Genomic DNA, 14477 nt, shown 5'->3' on the forward strand with positions numbered 1-14477 from the left:
AACCACATAAAAAATATGATAAATCATGAAAATAGCACTATTTGGCATGTTTCACTGCATCATCAGAAATAACACACACATAATTACCCAATATGCTTACAAAATCTTTTAATAATATTTTAATAAAGGTTGTCGAATCTCAAAAAATGTTCATTGTATTAACTCAAAATTTTAATTTCAATGAACTCAAAATTAAGGCAACCAGGTAACTTTTTTTCTAAATAATTTTTTACAGTGTGGTTACAAAGAACCCTAAATGGTTATTTTGATTGAACCCTTAAAAATAGTTGAAAATAACCTTTTAGGGGTTCCAAATACGTAGCACCAATAGAACCTTTTAAGGTTCTATATAGAACCTTTTCTTCTAAGAGTGATACGAATATTCTTTTTTCAGATGAAATCAGAGTTTTATTAAAAATGTCCTGGTTATGCACCATTATTAGGAACACCTGTTCAATTTCTCATTAATGCAATTATCTAATGATCCCCCAAGCACATGGCAGTTGCTTCAATGTATTAAGGAGTATTGTCCTGGTCAAGACAATCTCCTGAACTCCAAACTGAATGTCAGAAGGGGAAAGAAACCTGATTTAAGCAATTTTGAGCTTGCCATGGTTGTTGGTGCCAGACGGGTCGGTCTGAGTATTTCACAATCTGCTCAGTTACTGGGATTTTCACGCACAACCATTTCTAGGGTTTACAAAGAATGGTGTGAAAAGGGAAAAACATCCAGTATGCTGCAGTCCTGTGAGCGAAAATGCCTTGTTGATGCTAGAGGTCAGAGGAGAATGAATGGACCGACTGATTCAAGCTGACAGAAGAGCAACTTTGACTGAAATAACCACTAGTTACAACCGAGGTATGCAGCAAAGCATTTGTGAGGCCACAACATGCACAACCTTGAGGCGGAAGGGCTACAACAGCAGAAGACCCCACCGGGTATCACTCATCTCCACTACAAATTGGAAAAAGAGGCTACAATTTGCACAAGCTCCCCAAAATTGGACAGTTGAACACTGGAAAAATGTTGCCTGGTCTGATGAGTCTCGATTTCTGTTGAGACATTCAGATGGTAGAGTCAGAATTTGGCGTAAACAGAATGAGAACATGGATCCATCATGCCTTGTTACTACTGTGCAGGCTGCTGGTGGTGGTGTAATGGTGTGGGGGATGTTTTCTTGGCACATTTTAGGCCCCTTAGTGCCAATTGGTCATCGTTTAAATGCCACGGCCTACCTGAGCACTGTTTCTGACCATGTCCATCCCTTTATGACCATTACATAACCATTCTCTGATGTCTACTTCCAACAGGATAATGCACCATGTCACAAAGATTGAATCGTTTCAAATTGGTTTCTTGAACATGACAATGAGTTCACAGTACTAAAATAGCCCCCGCAGTCACCAGATTTCAACCCAATAGAGCATCTTTGGGATGTGGTGGAACGGGAGCTTCGTGCCCTGGATGTGCATCCCACAAATCTCCATCAACTGCAAGATGCTATCCTCTCAATATGGGCCAACATTTCTAAAGAATGCTTTCAGCACCTTGTTGAATCAATGCCACATAGAATTAAGGCAATTCTGAAGGCGAATAGGGGTCAAACACAGTATTAGTATGGTGTTCCTAATAATCCTTAAGGTGAGTGTATATACCAAGCTTTATATATTGCAGTGAATGGCAGCCCAAAAAGTGCATCCATCCATTATAAAAGTAATCCAGATGGCTCGGGTTAATAAAGTTCTTCTGAAGCGTATTGATGGTCATGAAGTAAAATATCTAGCTTCCGCCAGAGCGCAGAAGGCACGAGCCGGGTTTAAACTTGTGCAGGTGGGGTGCATTGTAACACTGCTTTACACTGAGCCCCTATGCTACTCCATTCTATACTTTTATTAATAATAATAATTCATTACATTTATATAGCGCTTTTCTAGGCACTCAAAGAAGGGGGAATCTCCTCAACCACCACCAATGTGCAGCATCCACCTGGATGATGCGACGGCAGCCATATTGCGCCAGAACGCTCACCACACACCAGCTGATTGGTAGCGAGAAGACAATCAGTATGATTAGGAGGCCATGATGGACCGAGGCCAATGGGCAGATTTGGCCAGTATTACACCCCTACTCTGGGACATCCTGTGATTTTTTTTTAATGACCACAGAGAGTCAGGACCTCAGTTTAACATATCTTAAGAAGCACGGTGCTTGTATAGTGTCCCCATCACTATACTGGGGTGTTAGGACCCACACAGACCACAGGGTGAGCGTCCCCTGTTGGCCTCACTAACACCTCTACCAGCAGCGACCTAGTTCTCCCACGAGGTGTTTGTTGTCAAACTCAAAAAACATTATTGATTAAAAAAAAAACATTATTTTATTTGAAAAAGTTCATAATTATATTTCCATAATTATAAACAAAATATTTTAGTTTGTCTTAGATATTTTTTAATTATTATTATATAAGGTAACATTTTAAGGTGTTATTTGTTCATGTTACAATGTACCCCACCTATGGGCATGTTGTCACATTTCACTCATATTTTACTTTCCGGAAAAAACAAGAAAAAATTATACACTTTATTAATAAAACAAAACCACAAAATTGTACTAGACATGTGTGAAATTAATGTCAAAATATATTAATACTCTGAACCACAAGTGGATTTACACAAACTGAGAAAGTCAAAAAACGTTAGGTTGTGCCCTGCTCTACCCTAAATTATGGGATTATTTTCATTTTTGGGTAAAATATCCCTTTAAGAAGACACTCCTCATCACCAGCTGCATTTTAAAATTGTATTATATGCTTAATGATAAAAATAAAAAAAAAGTATCAAATAGTATAAATCAAATAGTAGTCTGTGCCACAGTATGTTGAGGCCTAATTCAATGTCAACACGGATGGACTTCAAAAATAAAATACAAAGGTCGGAAAAAATACTTGTCTGAAAACAAAAACAAAAAAACCCATGCAGATAACTTACCATGAGATTTTTTGGAAGGCTATTAAACAAATAGTGTCCTTATTATATATTTAATTCATCCAGAAAGCCTAAACACTCAAAAATAGGGAGAATAAATAAAAGTAAAAATATTAGCGACCATTTACAATATATATAAATATATATTTTTAATACAAGTAAATGTCGTCTGCCTCTACCAACATGTCCGCGTTCTACGTCCGCTGTCGCATTTCCGTTCACGTCCGCGCTCGCCCGATGATATTCGTCTGCTTCCGCTTGGAACTTCCTTTCTGGCAGCGGCTTAATCTTCGCCAACATGCCAGTGAGTACCAGAGAGCAGAAACCATGTCAATATACACCACTTACAAGTCATTGAGACCTAAATATCGAAGCGCGTTCACGAACATATCCATATTACCTACCTGAATGTGCGCGTTGCCGCTTGAACGAGAAGATAAACATAAAAACAAGTGTTTAGTCTTGAATGGTTCGGCAGCGTGCGTTCGCGCTCTGCATCAAGATGGCGGCGCACATAGAACAAAATATGGACGTTTAACTGTAACGTGACGGATGTTGGTATGTCGGATGTGTTTACAGTGTGGCATTATTCAGTCACAATTTTAAATCTACTAGGGTGTTAAATGCCTTCATCTGATCTGTTAATAGCTGTAAACGATTTCACGCGTGTCTCCGAAGAAAAAAAATTGACAGCAAATTATCAAGACGCAAAGGCTTTTGAATGACTGCTTCAAAATCTAGTTAGCTGCCGACCTGGACAAGAGTTTTGGGCATCATATGCGCCCAATAAATCATGTGTAATGGCCAAAGATGCTGTCTGGCTAGGGAGCTCCCCATATTTCAATTCAGGTTTATGTAAAATTGATGGTCAAATAATGTTTAAAACCAGTTTTCTCGTGTAAAACCATGTTATTTATTTAAATAGCTCGCAAAAGACTTGCTGCACCCCACCCCTGAGGAGGAGAGGAGGAGGCACAAGAAGAAGCGTCTCGTACAGAGTCCCAATTCCTACTTCATGGATGTCAAGTGTCCAGGTGAGTGTCATTTATTCAATTTACTGTGTGGTTGTACCTGTCAGTGTATGGATGGGTCTTAATTATGTCTTTGTGGTGTTCTTGTGATTCAGGATGTTATAAGATCACAACGGTGTTCAGTCACGCACAGACGGTCGTGCTCTGTGTTGGTTGCTCAACTGTGCTGTGTCAGCCCACTGGAGGCAAAGCTCGACTCACAGAAGGTTTGTTTGTGTTTTTACTAAGACTTATACCTGCTGCAGAGTTCGGCAAAATGGGGTAATACTGTATAATGATTTATGTAGATTGTACGATGATGACACCTATCAAGTTGTCGGCTATGATGCAAGCTAGTATAGCAGAATAAAAACATCAGCAAGATCAATCGCACTTTAGAAATTGTGTTTTTATGTGCGCTGAAAAAAAGATGAAGCAGCGAAAGAGGAGAATATGGAAGAGGCTAACTTGCCATGCTAATTTTGTAAATGGAGTTTGAAGGAAGTAGTTTTACGTTTTAGCGCCATTTTGCATTGATCGATAATCCATTTCATGTTGCAATTTTATTGGCTAATCAGTTGGTCATGGCAGCAAACACTTGAGATGATCGTGCTTCCTTTCTTCCTAATTTTCCACAGTCAAAAAATTATCTGAAAGGCTATCTTTCATCTGAGACCCCAAAATCATACAATATGCATACATTACAACTGTTGAGGAGAAAAAGTGGAACGGAAGAGTCATATTTGGTTTTTAATCGCAGCGTTATTGATGTTATGAGGGTTTCTGTTATTCTAATATTATTTTCTTAAGAAATCAGGTTTGACATTAACTGTAGTAGATCTGTTTTTAATGTAAAAATAAAGCATTACTTTATAAGAATCAGGAATGTGAATTTTTTTTTTCCACCCCATATTTTTCAACCTGGCATGAATTGCATGAATTGCAATTACCCAAGGGGAAATTAGCTGTTTTTAAATATGGTACGTTTAAAATAGAATTTTTTCATATTGTGTTTGAAATTATGGTATTAATTCCATAAATATTATGTTACTGTTCTAAACTAAAATGTAACATTATTATTATTAATTACTCAGCTTTTATTTTACAGTATTTAGTTATGCAGTTTCAATATAATACAATTTAAATATTAGTAAGATAAAAATACTTTGAAAAGTATTATAGTTACTATTGCTATTATCATTGTATAGTCGTCATATTGGAGAGCATTTTTGTTGTTAGCTTATCATATGCTTGAATAACGTGCTTTGGATTTAAAGGGCATATTGCAGGTTAGAGCCCCCAGTGAGTCAATGTATAGAAAAATAATTTAGGAACTAGATTTTCTCTAAAATGTATCTAATATGCTAACAAGGCTTCTGGAATTGTTTTTGTGAGAATTTTACTTCGGCATCTAAAAATGCCAAAAAACGGGAGTGACAACGGGAGGGAGTGCGGTCAATTTCAACGATAGGAAAACAATGGATCGCAATGACATGAATGTTTAATATTACTCATATCACAGACCACAGCCACAATATGACACAATTAGGGACCGGCCAGGATTAGACAGAATAACAACTAGAGGAGACGAATTGAGTTGTGTGAGGAGAACCAGTGAATAACAGAGCAGGTGTTTTGGTAAGAAACCTGTGTGTGTGTGTAATAGATTCACAGATAGTGTGAGGATGTATGACACCATGAGTGTGTAGTTGAGTGAACTTGAATGTACGAACAATACATGGCATGGCTAAAATATTTACCAGAAAGTTACATAATTCAAAACTGTTTTGAAAAGTGTAAACCTGTATGCATTTGTGTTTATGTACATTCTTTGTATTTGTATACTATGTTTAAATTGATTCACGTAAAAACAGCGGCAACGAAACTGCGTGCGGATGTTTAATTGTTTAATGACTTTTTTTGTATTAAAAACACTTCTTTTATTGGTTGGATGAAATATGCTCATTGTTTGAGATGAGCTGTATGCCAAAATCATCAGTATTAAAACAATAAAAGACCTGAAATATTTCAGTTGGTGTGCAATAATTCTAAAATATATGCAAGTTTAATTTTTACCAGCCTATTTTGCACTGAGGCAAAGAAGGTTGTAATGTAATATGACGTGAAGTCGGAAAAAAAACACCCTGTTTTTGTTTTTTACAAAAAGTCAACGAAAGTCAGTTTTTCTACTACATTTGTGCCCTCATGTCTTTTAAACATTTTAAATCCTGCATTAACCTTTCATATGGTATTTTCATACAAGGTTATGTATTCATTTTGAAAAAAATGTAACCTGCAAAATGCCCTTTAAGGAATGATGCAGAAGCAAAGTTGTTCAATTGAAATGCGAACCTAAGGGTTGAACTGACGGAAATGCACTTTTGATGCTGGACGATCTGATGTAATTGAAACGGAGGTTTAAACTGACACTATTTTATAAATGGCTTTGAACTATCAACTACAGATTATTCTTTTAAGTTAGCAGCTGCTGACTAATGGAAACGTTATTTTGCTTCTGACTTCAAATAATGACAGATTAAAATAGTTTTTCATTGACTATGACAATATTTGTAGTCTTTATTGTGAGATGCTGTATTTCTGAACTCATATTTTTGCACAAGCTGCTTGTCTGATTTGTAGTTATTGCAGTGATACGGGAGATTTGCTGTGCATGATATTGTTCCTAAATATCCATATGTTCATTGTTGTAATCGGCAGTTCATTCTAGTCTCTGATAGTTTCAAACCTTACAAGTCTTGCGGACTCTGATGGTTTGTCTGATGGTAAAAGATATTCAGCTATATTTTGGATGGATGCAAAAATCATAAAAATTGCATTGGTCCATTTAAAGGGCATTTGGCAGATTAGAGAGGTCAGGGAGTCAATGTATAGAAAAATAATGTAGGAACTAGATTTTCTTTGAAATAAAAGTATAAATACTCTAATACGGCTTTTGGAGTCATTTTTGTGAGAACTTACTTCCACATCTAAAAATCCCAAAATCGGAAGTGACCTAACGGGAGGGAGTGCAGTGAATTTCAACGATAGGAAAACAATGGATCGCAATGAGAGCTCTGACACTGGGGAAATTATAAATGTTTATTAATACTTACAAACTCACACAAAAAGTATGTCAACATGTCCATCTTGACGAGTATCCAAGCAGACATAGTCTGCATATATATATATATATATATATATATATATATTAGTGAATTGTATACAGTTGAGAAAGACGACGACTATCCTTGCATTAGGTCTTAAAGGGGCAATTGCCTTTACTGCTGTCTGTTTAATGTCAAACAAAAGATAAGGACATCACTGACTGCTCTTGATTGAATAGCTTTTGTAAGTTGAATAAGGATTAATCTTTCATTTAAACTGTTAAATATGCAGTTATTTTACATTTGATTATTTATTAAATGTTCTACCTAAAAACTAATGTTACTTTCGATTCCGATTCTTTGAGGGGTGGAGTCAAAACATTGATAAACTTGATCGATTACTATTAAAATTCTCACAATTTGCTAACTCAATGTATTTTTTACAACGAGGTAATTGTGTTGCAATAGCGTACACAGAACAAGTAAGCTTGATTTCGAATGGTGAATTTAATTTAAAAAGACGAATAAACAGTAATAAAATAAGAACAAATAAACAGATTACAAACAATAGCACAAATAAATGCAATAGAATAAAAGATACAAATGAAATAGACTGCTTTATTTTTTCAGGTAGGTCTAACATTCAGGTAAAAAAACTGAATAGTAGGCTAATTAAATTTAAAATAACATTGGATAATGTTTTTTGTAAAAAATAAAATAGCTTCATATGAAACCATTAAAGTTACACAAGTTGATCAGTCAAGAGCAGTGTGATCGTTTGTCTTTTTGTAGTTTGACTTTGAAAAACTGCTGTCCCTTTAAGAACTGCCTCACTCATGGATCCTGAACACTGTTCCTGTTACTCAATCTTCATTTCTTCCTGAACTGTTTATGACTGTGTTTACATTAATACTCTTCAAGATGTGCACTGAGATTTTGTGTGTGTGTATTTGACAAATAATAAGCTGGAAAAGAAGCAAATGTTTGCACTTGTATGTCAGAGGGGGCTTTATAACGGTGTGTGTGTGTGTTTGCTTAAGATGTAAGCGCGACATCTGCGGGGATTAGTAGAATTATGTGCAGTCCCGCGCGAAATTCAGACCAATCACACACTAATGCTAACACTAACACGCTGTCATGAAGAAAAGTCCAGCAGAACGCGCGTTCGCCGTGTTCAGAGGGTTAACCGGGCTGAGTGATATGCGGTGCGTGTCAACTCGCTGTCGGTCAGAGAGGAGAGCGCAGCTGGGATCGATACTGTAGAAACTGAGCAGGCTATCGTATCTTTTCAGATTTCAGTATCGATATTTTTGACAACACTAGTTACACTGTGCTGACCCAGGCTTTTAAAAAGTTAAATAAATCCATACTTCAGAGAGCCCCGTGCCCCATGGCTAAAAGAACAAGCGGGCGCGCACGCACCAGAAAGCAGGTGGCTATGGAAACCAAAACCTGAGCGCTTGTAACCGATGATCGGAACTAAAAACAAATTTTCTAAACGATTCAAATGGCATCGTCATTTTTAAAACGGTTCCAAGTTAGAACCGGTTCTCGGTGCCCAATCCTAAATGTTAGACCTACCTGAAAAACCTGAAAAGCATTGTTTATTTTAATAAGCATCTTTGCTTAATAGTATTTATTTGTGCTGCTGCTGGAATTATTATTTGTTCTTATTTTCTTTATTTTTATTAGTCCTTTATTTCCTGAACATAGCAAAAATCGAACCGTACTGACACCATGAACCTAATACCATAATACAAATGACCCGTGAGCAATCTGTACCCTTACACCTCTAGAGTAACGCTTGAGTTGGTGCCACAAAATAATGAACATTTTTAAAGGGTGCCATGATAGAAAAAAGGTTGGGAAACACTGATCTAGGCGCTTGCCTTGGATTTGAATTTGTTCAAATTCTAAACTGAGAGCTTGTTTGTATATGCATTCACCTTCACTATTTCTCTCTGAAATGATCATGTTTGATAATATGGTACTCTGAGTACCCTTAAATTCTTCTTCTTCTTTTTTTTTACAACGCCGGAAAAGATCGTTTATACTCATCTTCATCTTCTAACGTTACTTATTCCTTGTGATGGGGAGTCGACTCCAAGAGTTGATTCCTCGACTCTGTATAGCCCCAGAGTTGGGGTTGACTCCAGTACAGGAATCGAGAATCGATTCTCGGTGTCGACTCTGTTGCTGTGTCCAAAATCGCTCTTGTTTACTGAATCTTTCATCTAAAGTGCATGGCAGTTGAGTGCACTATAAGCAAGGAGTGAATGAGATGAAGCGATCCGCGAGGTAGACACTAACGTAATGGCTACCGCGTCAGACAGCTGTCGCATTGTCACACATTTATTTGAGTGCTTACTTTAGAAATAGAAAACAATCACAGCGACTTGAGTTTGTAATTATAGGCTTCCTCCATGCTAGCTTTAGTTTAATTCATGGTATTATTGCAATAAATATAGATTTGTTTTTTTTTAATAAATAATAAAAATTAAATATTTACATTACCAGCACATAATTCCAAACTTTTTTGAAAAGACTGTATGCTTTTGTGTTAATGTACATACTTTCATCAATGTTTAAATCTTAAATCAATGTTTAAATCGATGCCCAGTAAACGACTCCCTCTTGTGATGCAATATGACGCGGTGTTGAAAAAAAGCAGCGTTTTTTCCAAACAGCCAACAAAACAACCACTTTATCTACTAAATTTGTGCTCATCTTTTAAAAACATTTTAAATTCTGCATTACCTTTTCTTTTTTTTTGTTATTTTGTGTTTATTTTGAGTATTCGTGAGTACACTCTTTCAATTTACATATAGTGCTCAATGCAATCACAGTCTCTTAACTATGTATATACATGTACAGTTACCTGATTCTTTTAAATAAAATTTGTACTCCATATTTGTTCAATTGTTTCAAAATATAGCCTTTTTATTTTTCCTCTTTCTTACAAATAGAAAGAAAAAAGGAAAGCATTAAAAATAAAAAAAAGAGAGAAAAGAAACTATGTACATCCAGGGAGAAAACGTGTCTTAGTTAAATTCCATCCACAATAATATCAAATGTCTTATTATAACTTCAGCTGGCTTGTTATTTGAACATATACATACATCTACATGTATTTGGATATTAAATCTGATTATATATACACATATATCCATGTACATCATATATCAGTCTTCTATTTACCGCATTACCTTTTCAAATGTTTTTTTCCTACAAGGTTATATATTCATTTTGAAAATAAATAAATAAATATATATCTAATTTAAAGGCTTTGTAATTAATTAATCGAAATTAATCGCATTTTAATTGCATATAAATATTTGACCTGAGAACAATGAGAAGTAATTTTTCACATGTATTTTTAGTATACCATTGAATAATGACTGAATACATTAGCTTAATCAACAAAATATTGTTTATTTATTTCAGCCCAGCAGACCAGCGCAATGTTTGCCATTAAGTGTAGCAAAAGCGTATTTGTGAGTATAACTAGTATAATCGGTCCGTCGAAACTCATTCTTTGAAAAACGTTTTGCGGTGCAAAAATATTTTTTTTTTTCTTGCGTAATTAATCTTAATTAATGCGTTAAAGTCCCGGCCCTAATATATATATCCTGCAATATGCTCTTTAAAGGTGAAGTGTGTAGAAATGTAACTGCAAGCTGTGCGTAGTTTGAGTTTGAGAAAAGTATAAATTCTGCAGCGCAGGGATTCTGTTTGTCCAACTAATAGAAGATGTGGTAGTGCTCAGAGAACCAATTTCGCTGCAGTTTTTGCAATCTTTTTTCCTTTTGTTTGGTGCTGCTGAAGGTACAGAAATTACACCTCACAAAAAGAGTACAGGATGTAGATAAGCACAGCCTTCCAAATGTTTGAGGGCATTGTGGGGTATTCAAGCTTTTGTTAATGAGCTTAGCAGTTGTTTTTGATAATGACCTCTCTTTTATTCTCGTTCCTCCAGGGTGTTCCTTCCGAAGGAAGCAGCATTAAGATCTTTTCTGGATGCTTCCTCAGAGAAAGAGAGAGAGAGAGGAAGATGGAACCAAACACCCAGGTCTAAGGAACCAACTGGAACACCCTCCAACCTAGTGTTTCTTTTTCTCTCTCTGTCTCAATAAAATTTTTGGGCTACAATGATGTTGTGATGAGTTTTTTCTTTTTGTTCAAAATTTCTCTCTCTCTCTCTCTCTCTCTCTCTCTCTCTCTCTCTCTCTCTCTCTCTCTCTCTCTCTCTCTCTCTCTCTCTCTCTCTCTCTCTCTCTCTCTCTCTCTCATTATTCATATGATGGCAAATCTGAATCTTCAGCATCAGGGTTACATGATCCTTCAGAAATCATTCTAGTATGTTGAATTTTTGCACCATACTGTTGAAAAATGAGCTGTTTAATATTTTTGCATTTAATTATAATATTTAACTTTCTAAATGTCTTAATACTGTCACTTTTGATCAATTCATTGCATTTTTGCTGAATAAAAGTATAGATTTCTTCAAAAGTCTTAGTGACACCAAACTTTCGGTGCTGCCGTGTTGTCTCAGGCTCTCTGTAAGAAGAGATTTATCTCAATAGGACTATCCTGGAAAAATAAAGCATAAACAAAAATATTTATTGCTAGAAATAGAATATAAAAACACAAATCAAGTTAAACTAATACTCCACAGTGTTGGTAACCTATTTAAATACATTTTAAACAAAACGGCACGATTATTTGAATAATCCCAGAACTAGATAAAGAAAGGATAAGGATAAAAGGAAAGGAAAAGAAAAGATAAAGTATGTGCTTTCCTTGAGAATACCCATTTGAAATTGTGGGAGAATTTAATAAAACTCATAAGTGTAAGAAAAAGCTAAAAAGCTTTTCGAACTGTTTTTGTTCAAATGTTCTATTCTCCTATTCATAGAGATGACGTTCATTATCAAGGCCATGGGTCTGAAGACAGACGTGTTGTTATTACTAAACCTAGTGACCCATTGTGTTGAATAAAAGTTTTTCAAATAGCATCAGTGAATGACATTTTTATTAATCAATACCTGAGCAAAGGACTGCAAAATTAATTGATGGCACTTTATTTTACAGTCCTCTTTCCCATGTACATGATGCAGTTGCAATAACGGGGTAATAACTAGGTACTAAAGAAGTTTAGTATCTTGTAAATTGTTGGCTTACAATACTGTATGAGATGAGCTGTCAATAATTCCTTATTAAGTGCAGAACTTGTCAGTGTGCTAGAATTCTCCACCACATCTACGCAGCGTTTAAATCCCCACAGTGCAGCACATTGACAGATAGCAGCCTTTGTCAGGAAACGGTGGTGTCATGTCATTTCGTTTCCGAGATCATTAGTTGATTGCTTCTCTGCCGAACTGCAATCTTCAGTAGTTCCTGAATGATAATATGATGAAATCAATTCAATTGTATTCTCTACCCTCCAGGAACGAGACCAGTGGGCTAAAATGTATGTGTCCCTCTTTAACCAAATCAACTGCAAATTGTGGCTTTAATGATGCCTTGTGGGAATGAAACTGCAGCCTCATGGGAGGATCTCATGATTACAAGAGTCAAAACTTTTTTGTGTTCCAGTACTTTCTCTTATTTGTCTTTATGAAATCATCAGGATGCATCTTTCCCACCTGGTGTTCTCCTATGAACCATGTTATGGAACAATGCAGGCATGCTATAGATAACAATTTTACCATTATAAAGAACATTATCTATAAGTAGCCTACCGCACACACTCGAGCGAGAGCCCTATCTTCAACCGTCCTGCACAGATGCAGTTCCCGAAATGACCACATAGTGTCAGAAAATATGTAACCTGTCTACCTTTGCACATTCATACATAGCACGTGGTTTTCTGTTTTGACTACATTATACTTTTACTACATCATACTGTTGGCAAAAAAGGGGTTAAACGGTGAGAAAAGGAGCTTTAAGACCCCCAGAGTTTACAGATGGCCCAGAAGTTAAGCGAACAGTGTCAAAATTAAAAAACGAGCGTGTTTAGGGCCCCAAAAAAGCGATTCATTTGGGAGAATAAAAATAATAATTATAAATGGAGCAATTTCAATAGGGTCCTCAAGCCATCGGTGCTCTGGCCCATAAATAAAAAAAGATTGCTTTTTCTAGCAATAAATACACATTTTAGACATAGAATTTTAGGATTGGCGTCCCTCATGAGAATTCATATTTTCGGTGTCTGGATTTAAAAGGTTGAAACCCCCTAGGCTGTGTGGGATATTCGTTCACGTTAAACAATAGCCTCACATTTATTTATTGTGATACATCAAAATGCTCTCAAGGGTGAATTTGACCTTCAACCGCCACAATCCCAAAACTCCCATTCTGTTATGCAATCGCCACTTTTCATGAACCAGTCAGTTCCTGCGGGACTTTCAGTTTCCACTCTTTATTCGTTAACTGACAAACATAAGAGCTTTTAAGCATTCCTTTTTCTTAGATCAACAGTTTTGTGCAGGTCTACTTAATGTAATCAAACATCTTGGCATCATCATTTTTAATGCCGCTGTCATTAGGTGATATATTAAACGCTTGTTTTCCATGACATATCTATATGTTATGCCGCTGTTAGGCTTTCTCTCAGAGAGCAGTGGGGTGTGAAAGCCTCTCCAGATGCCTGACTGTGAGCTCCGCTCACCTCGGCTCCCTCCCCGTGTGAAGAGGCTACCGAAGGGCATCTGTTGTAATAGGGTAATCTATTATAGGGCTCTCACTCGCTCTCTGGTTTCCCATTCCCGGGCCCCTGTCTCAGCACTTCGTCAGGACGAATGAGAGGAGGAGTTTAACTAAGCACATTACTGTGTGCCACATGCATATACCAGCACTTCCTCAATTAAACCCCCACCAACATAATCTCCGTTATCCCATTAACACACACACACACACACATACACACACACGCACACGCGTCTGAACATGGTTGAATTTTAGACTGTTAAAAAGCAATTTGACTACATTGTATCTAGTTTTTTTTTCTGAGATAGGCTACTAATAAATGTGAATTATTTGGAATATAGCCAACAACATTAGCCTACTCCAAATTTTACAGAAACTAAATCGGGGTTAGGTGTTGTGTCTTGCTCATAGGGCACCTCAGAATCGAATTAGCACCTTTGGGTTAGGCTACTCTCTGACTATGGGGGCAAAGATTCCATAAAACAGTGTCAATTCTAATTTCATTGTAACATTAGTTACTGATACTGATACTGATTACTCTACTTTTACATTATTTGTTGTGTGGTGGTGATGTTCACAGCTTTCCGAAATGTGGCTGACCGCATTTTGCAGGCATTGTCAGTCCGGAAATATAGGCGGGTGACGTATAGCCTCTATTCGCGAATGCAAA

General features: G+C 36.5%; 1 protein-coding gene across 1 annotated transcript; it reads left to right on the forward strand.

The window, feature by feature from the left end:
- The first annotated feature begins 3240 nt into the window (after positions 1–3240).
- Positions 3241–11248, forward strand: rps27.1 (ribosomal protein S27, isoform 1). The gene is made up of 4 exons (XM_067426118.1): positions 3241–3289; positions 3911–4019; positions 4112–4222; positions 11076–11248. Exons 1-4 carry the CDS (start codon positions 3284–3286, stop codon positions 11102–11104), a joined length of 255 nt encoding a protein of 84 aa, XP_067282219.1. The 5' UTR covers positions 3241–3283; the 3' UTR covers positions 11105–11248.
- The last annotated feature ends 3229 nt before the right edge of the window (positions 11249–14477 follow it).

Source organism: Pseudorasbora parva, chromosome 19 (assembly GCF_024679245.1).
Source record: "Pseudorasbora parva isolate DD20220531a chromosome 19, ASM2467924v1, whole genome shotgun sequence".
Classification (NCBI taxonomy): Eukaryota; Metazoa; Chordata; class Actinopteri; order Cypriniformes; family Gobionidae; genus Pseudorasbora; species Pseudorasbora parva.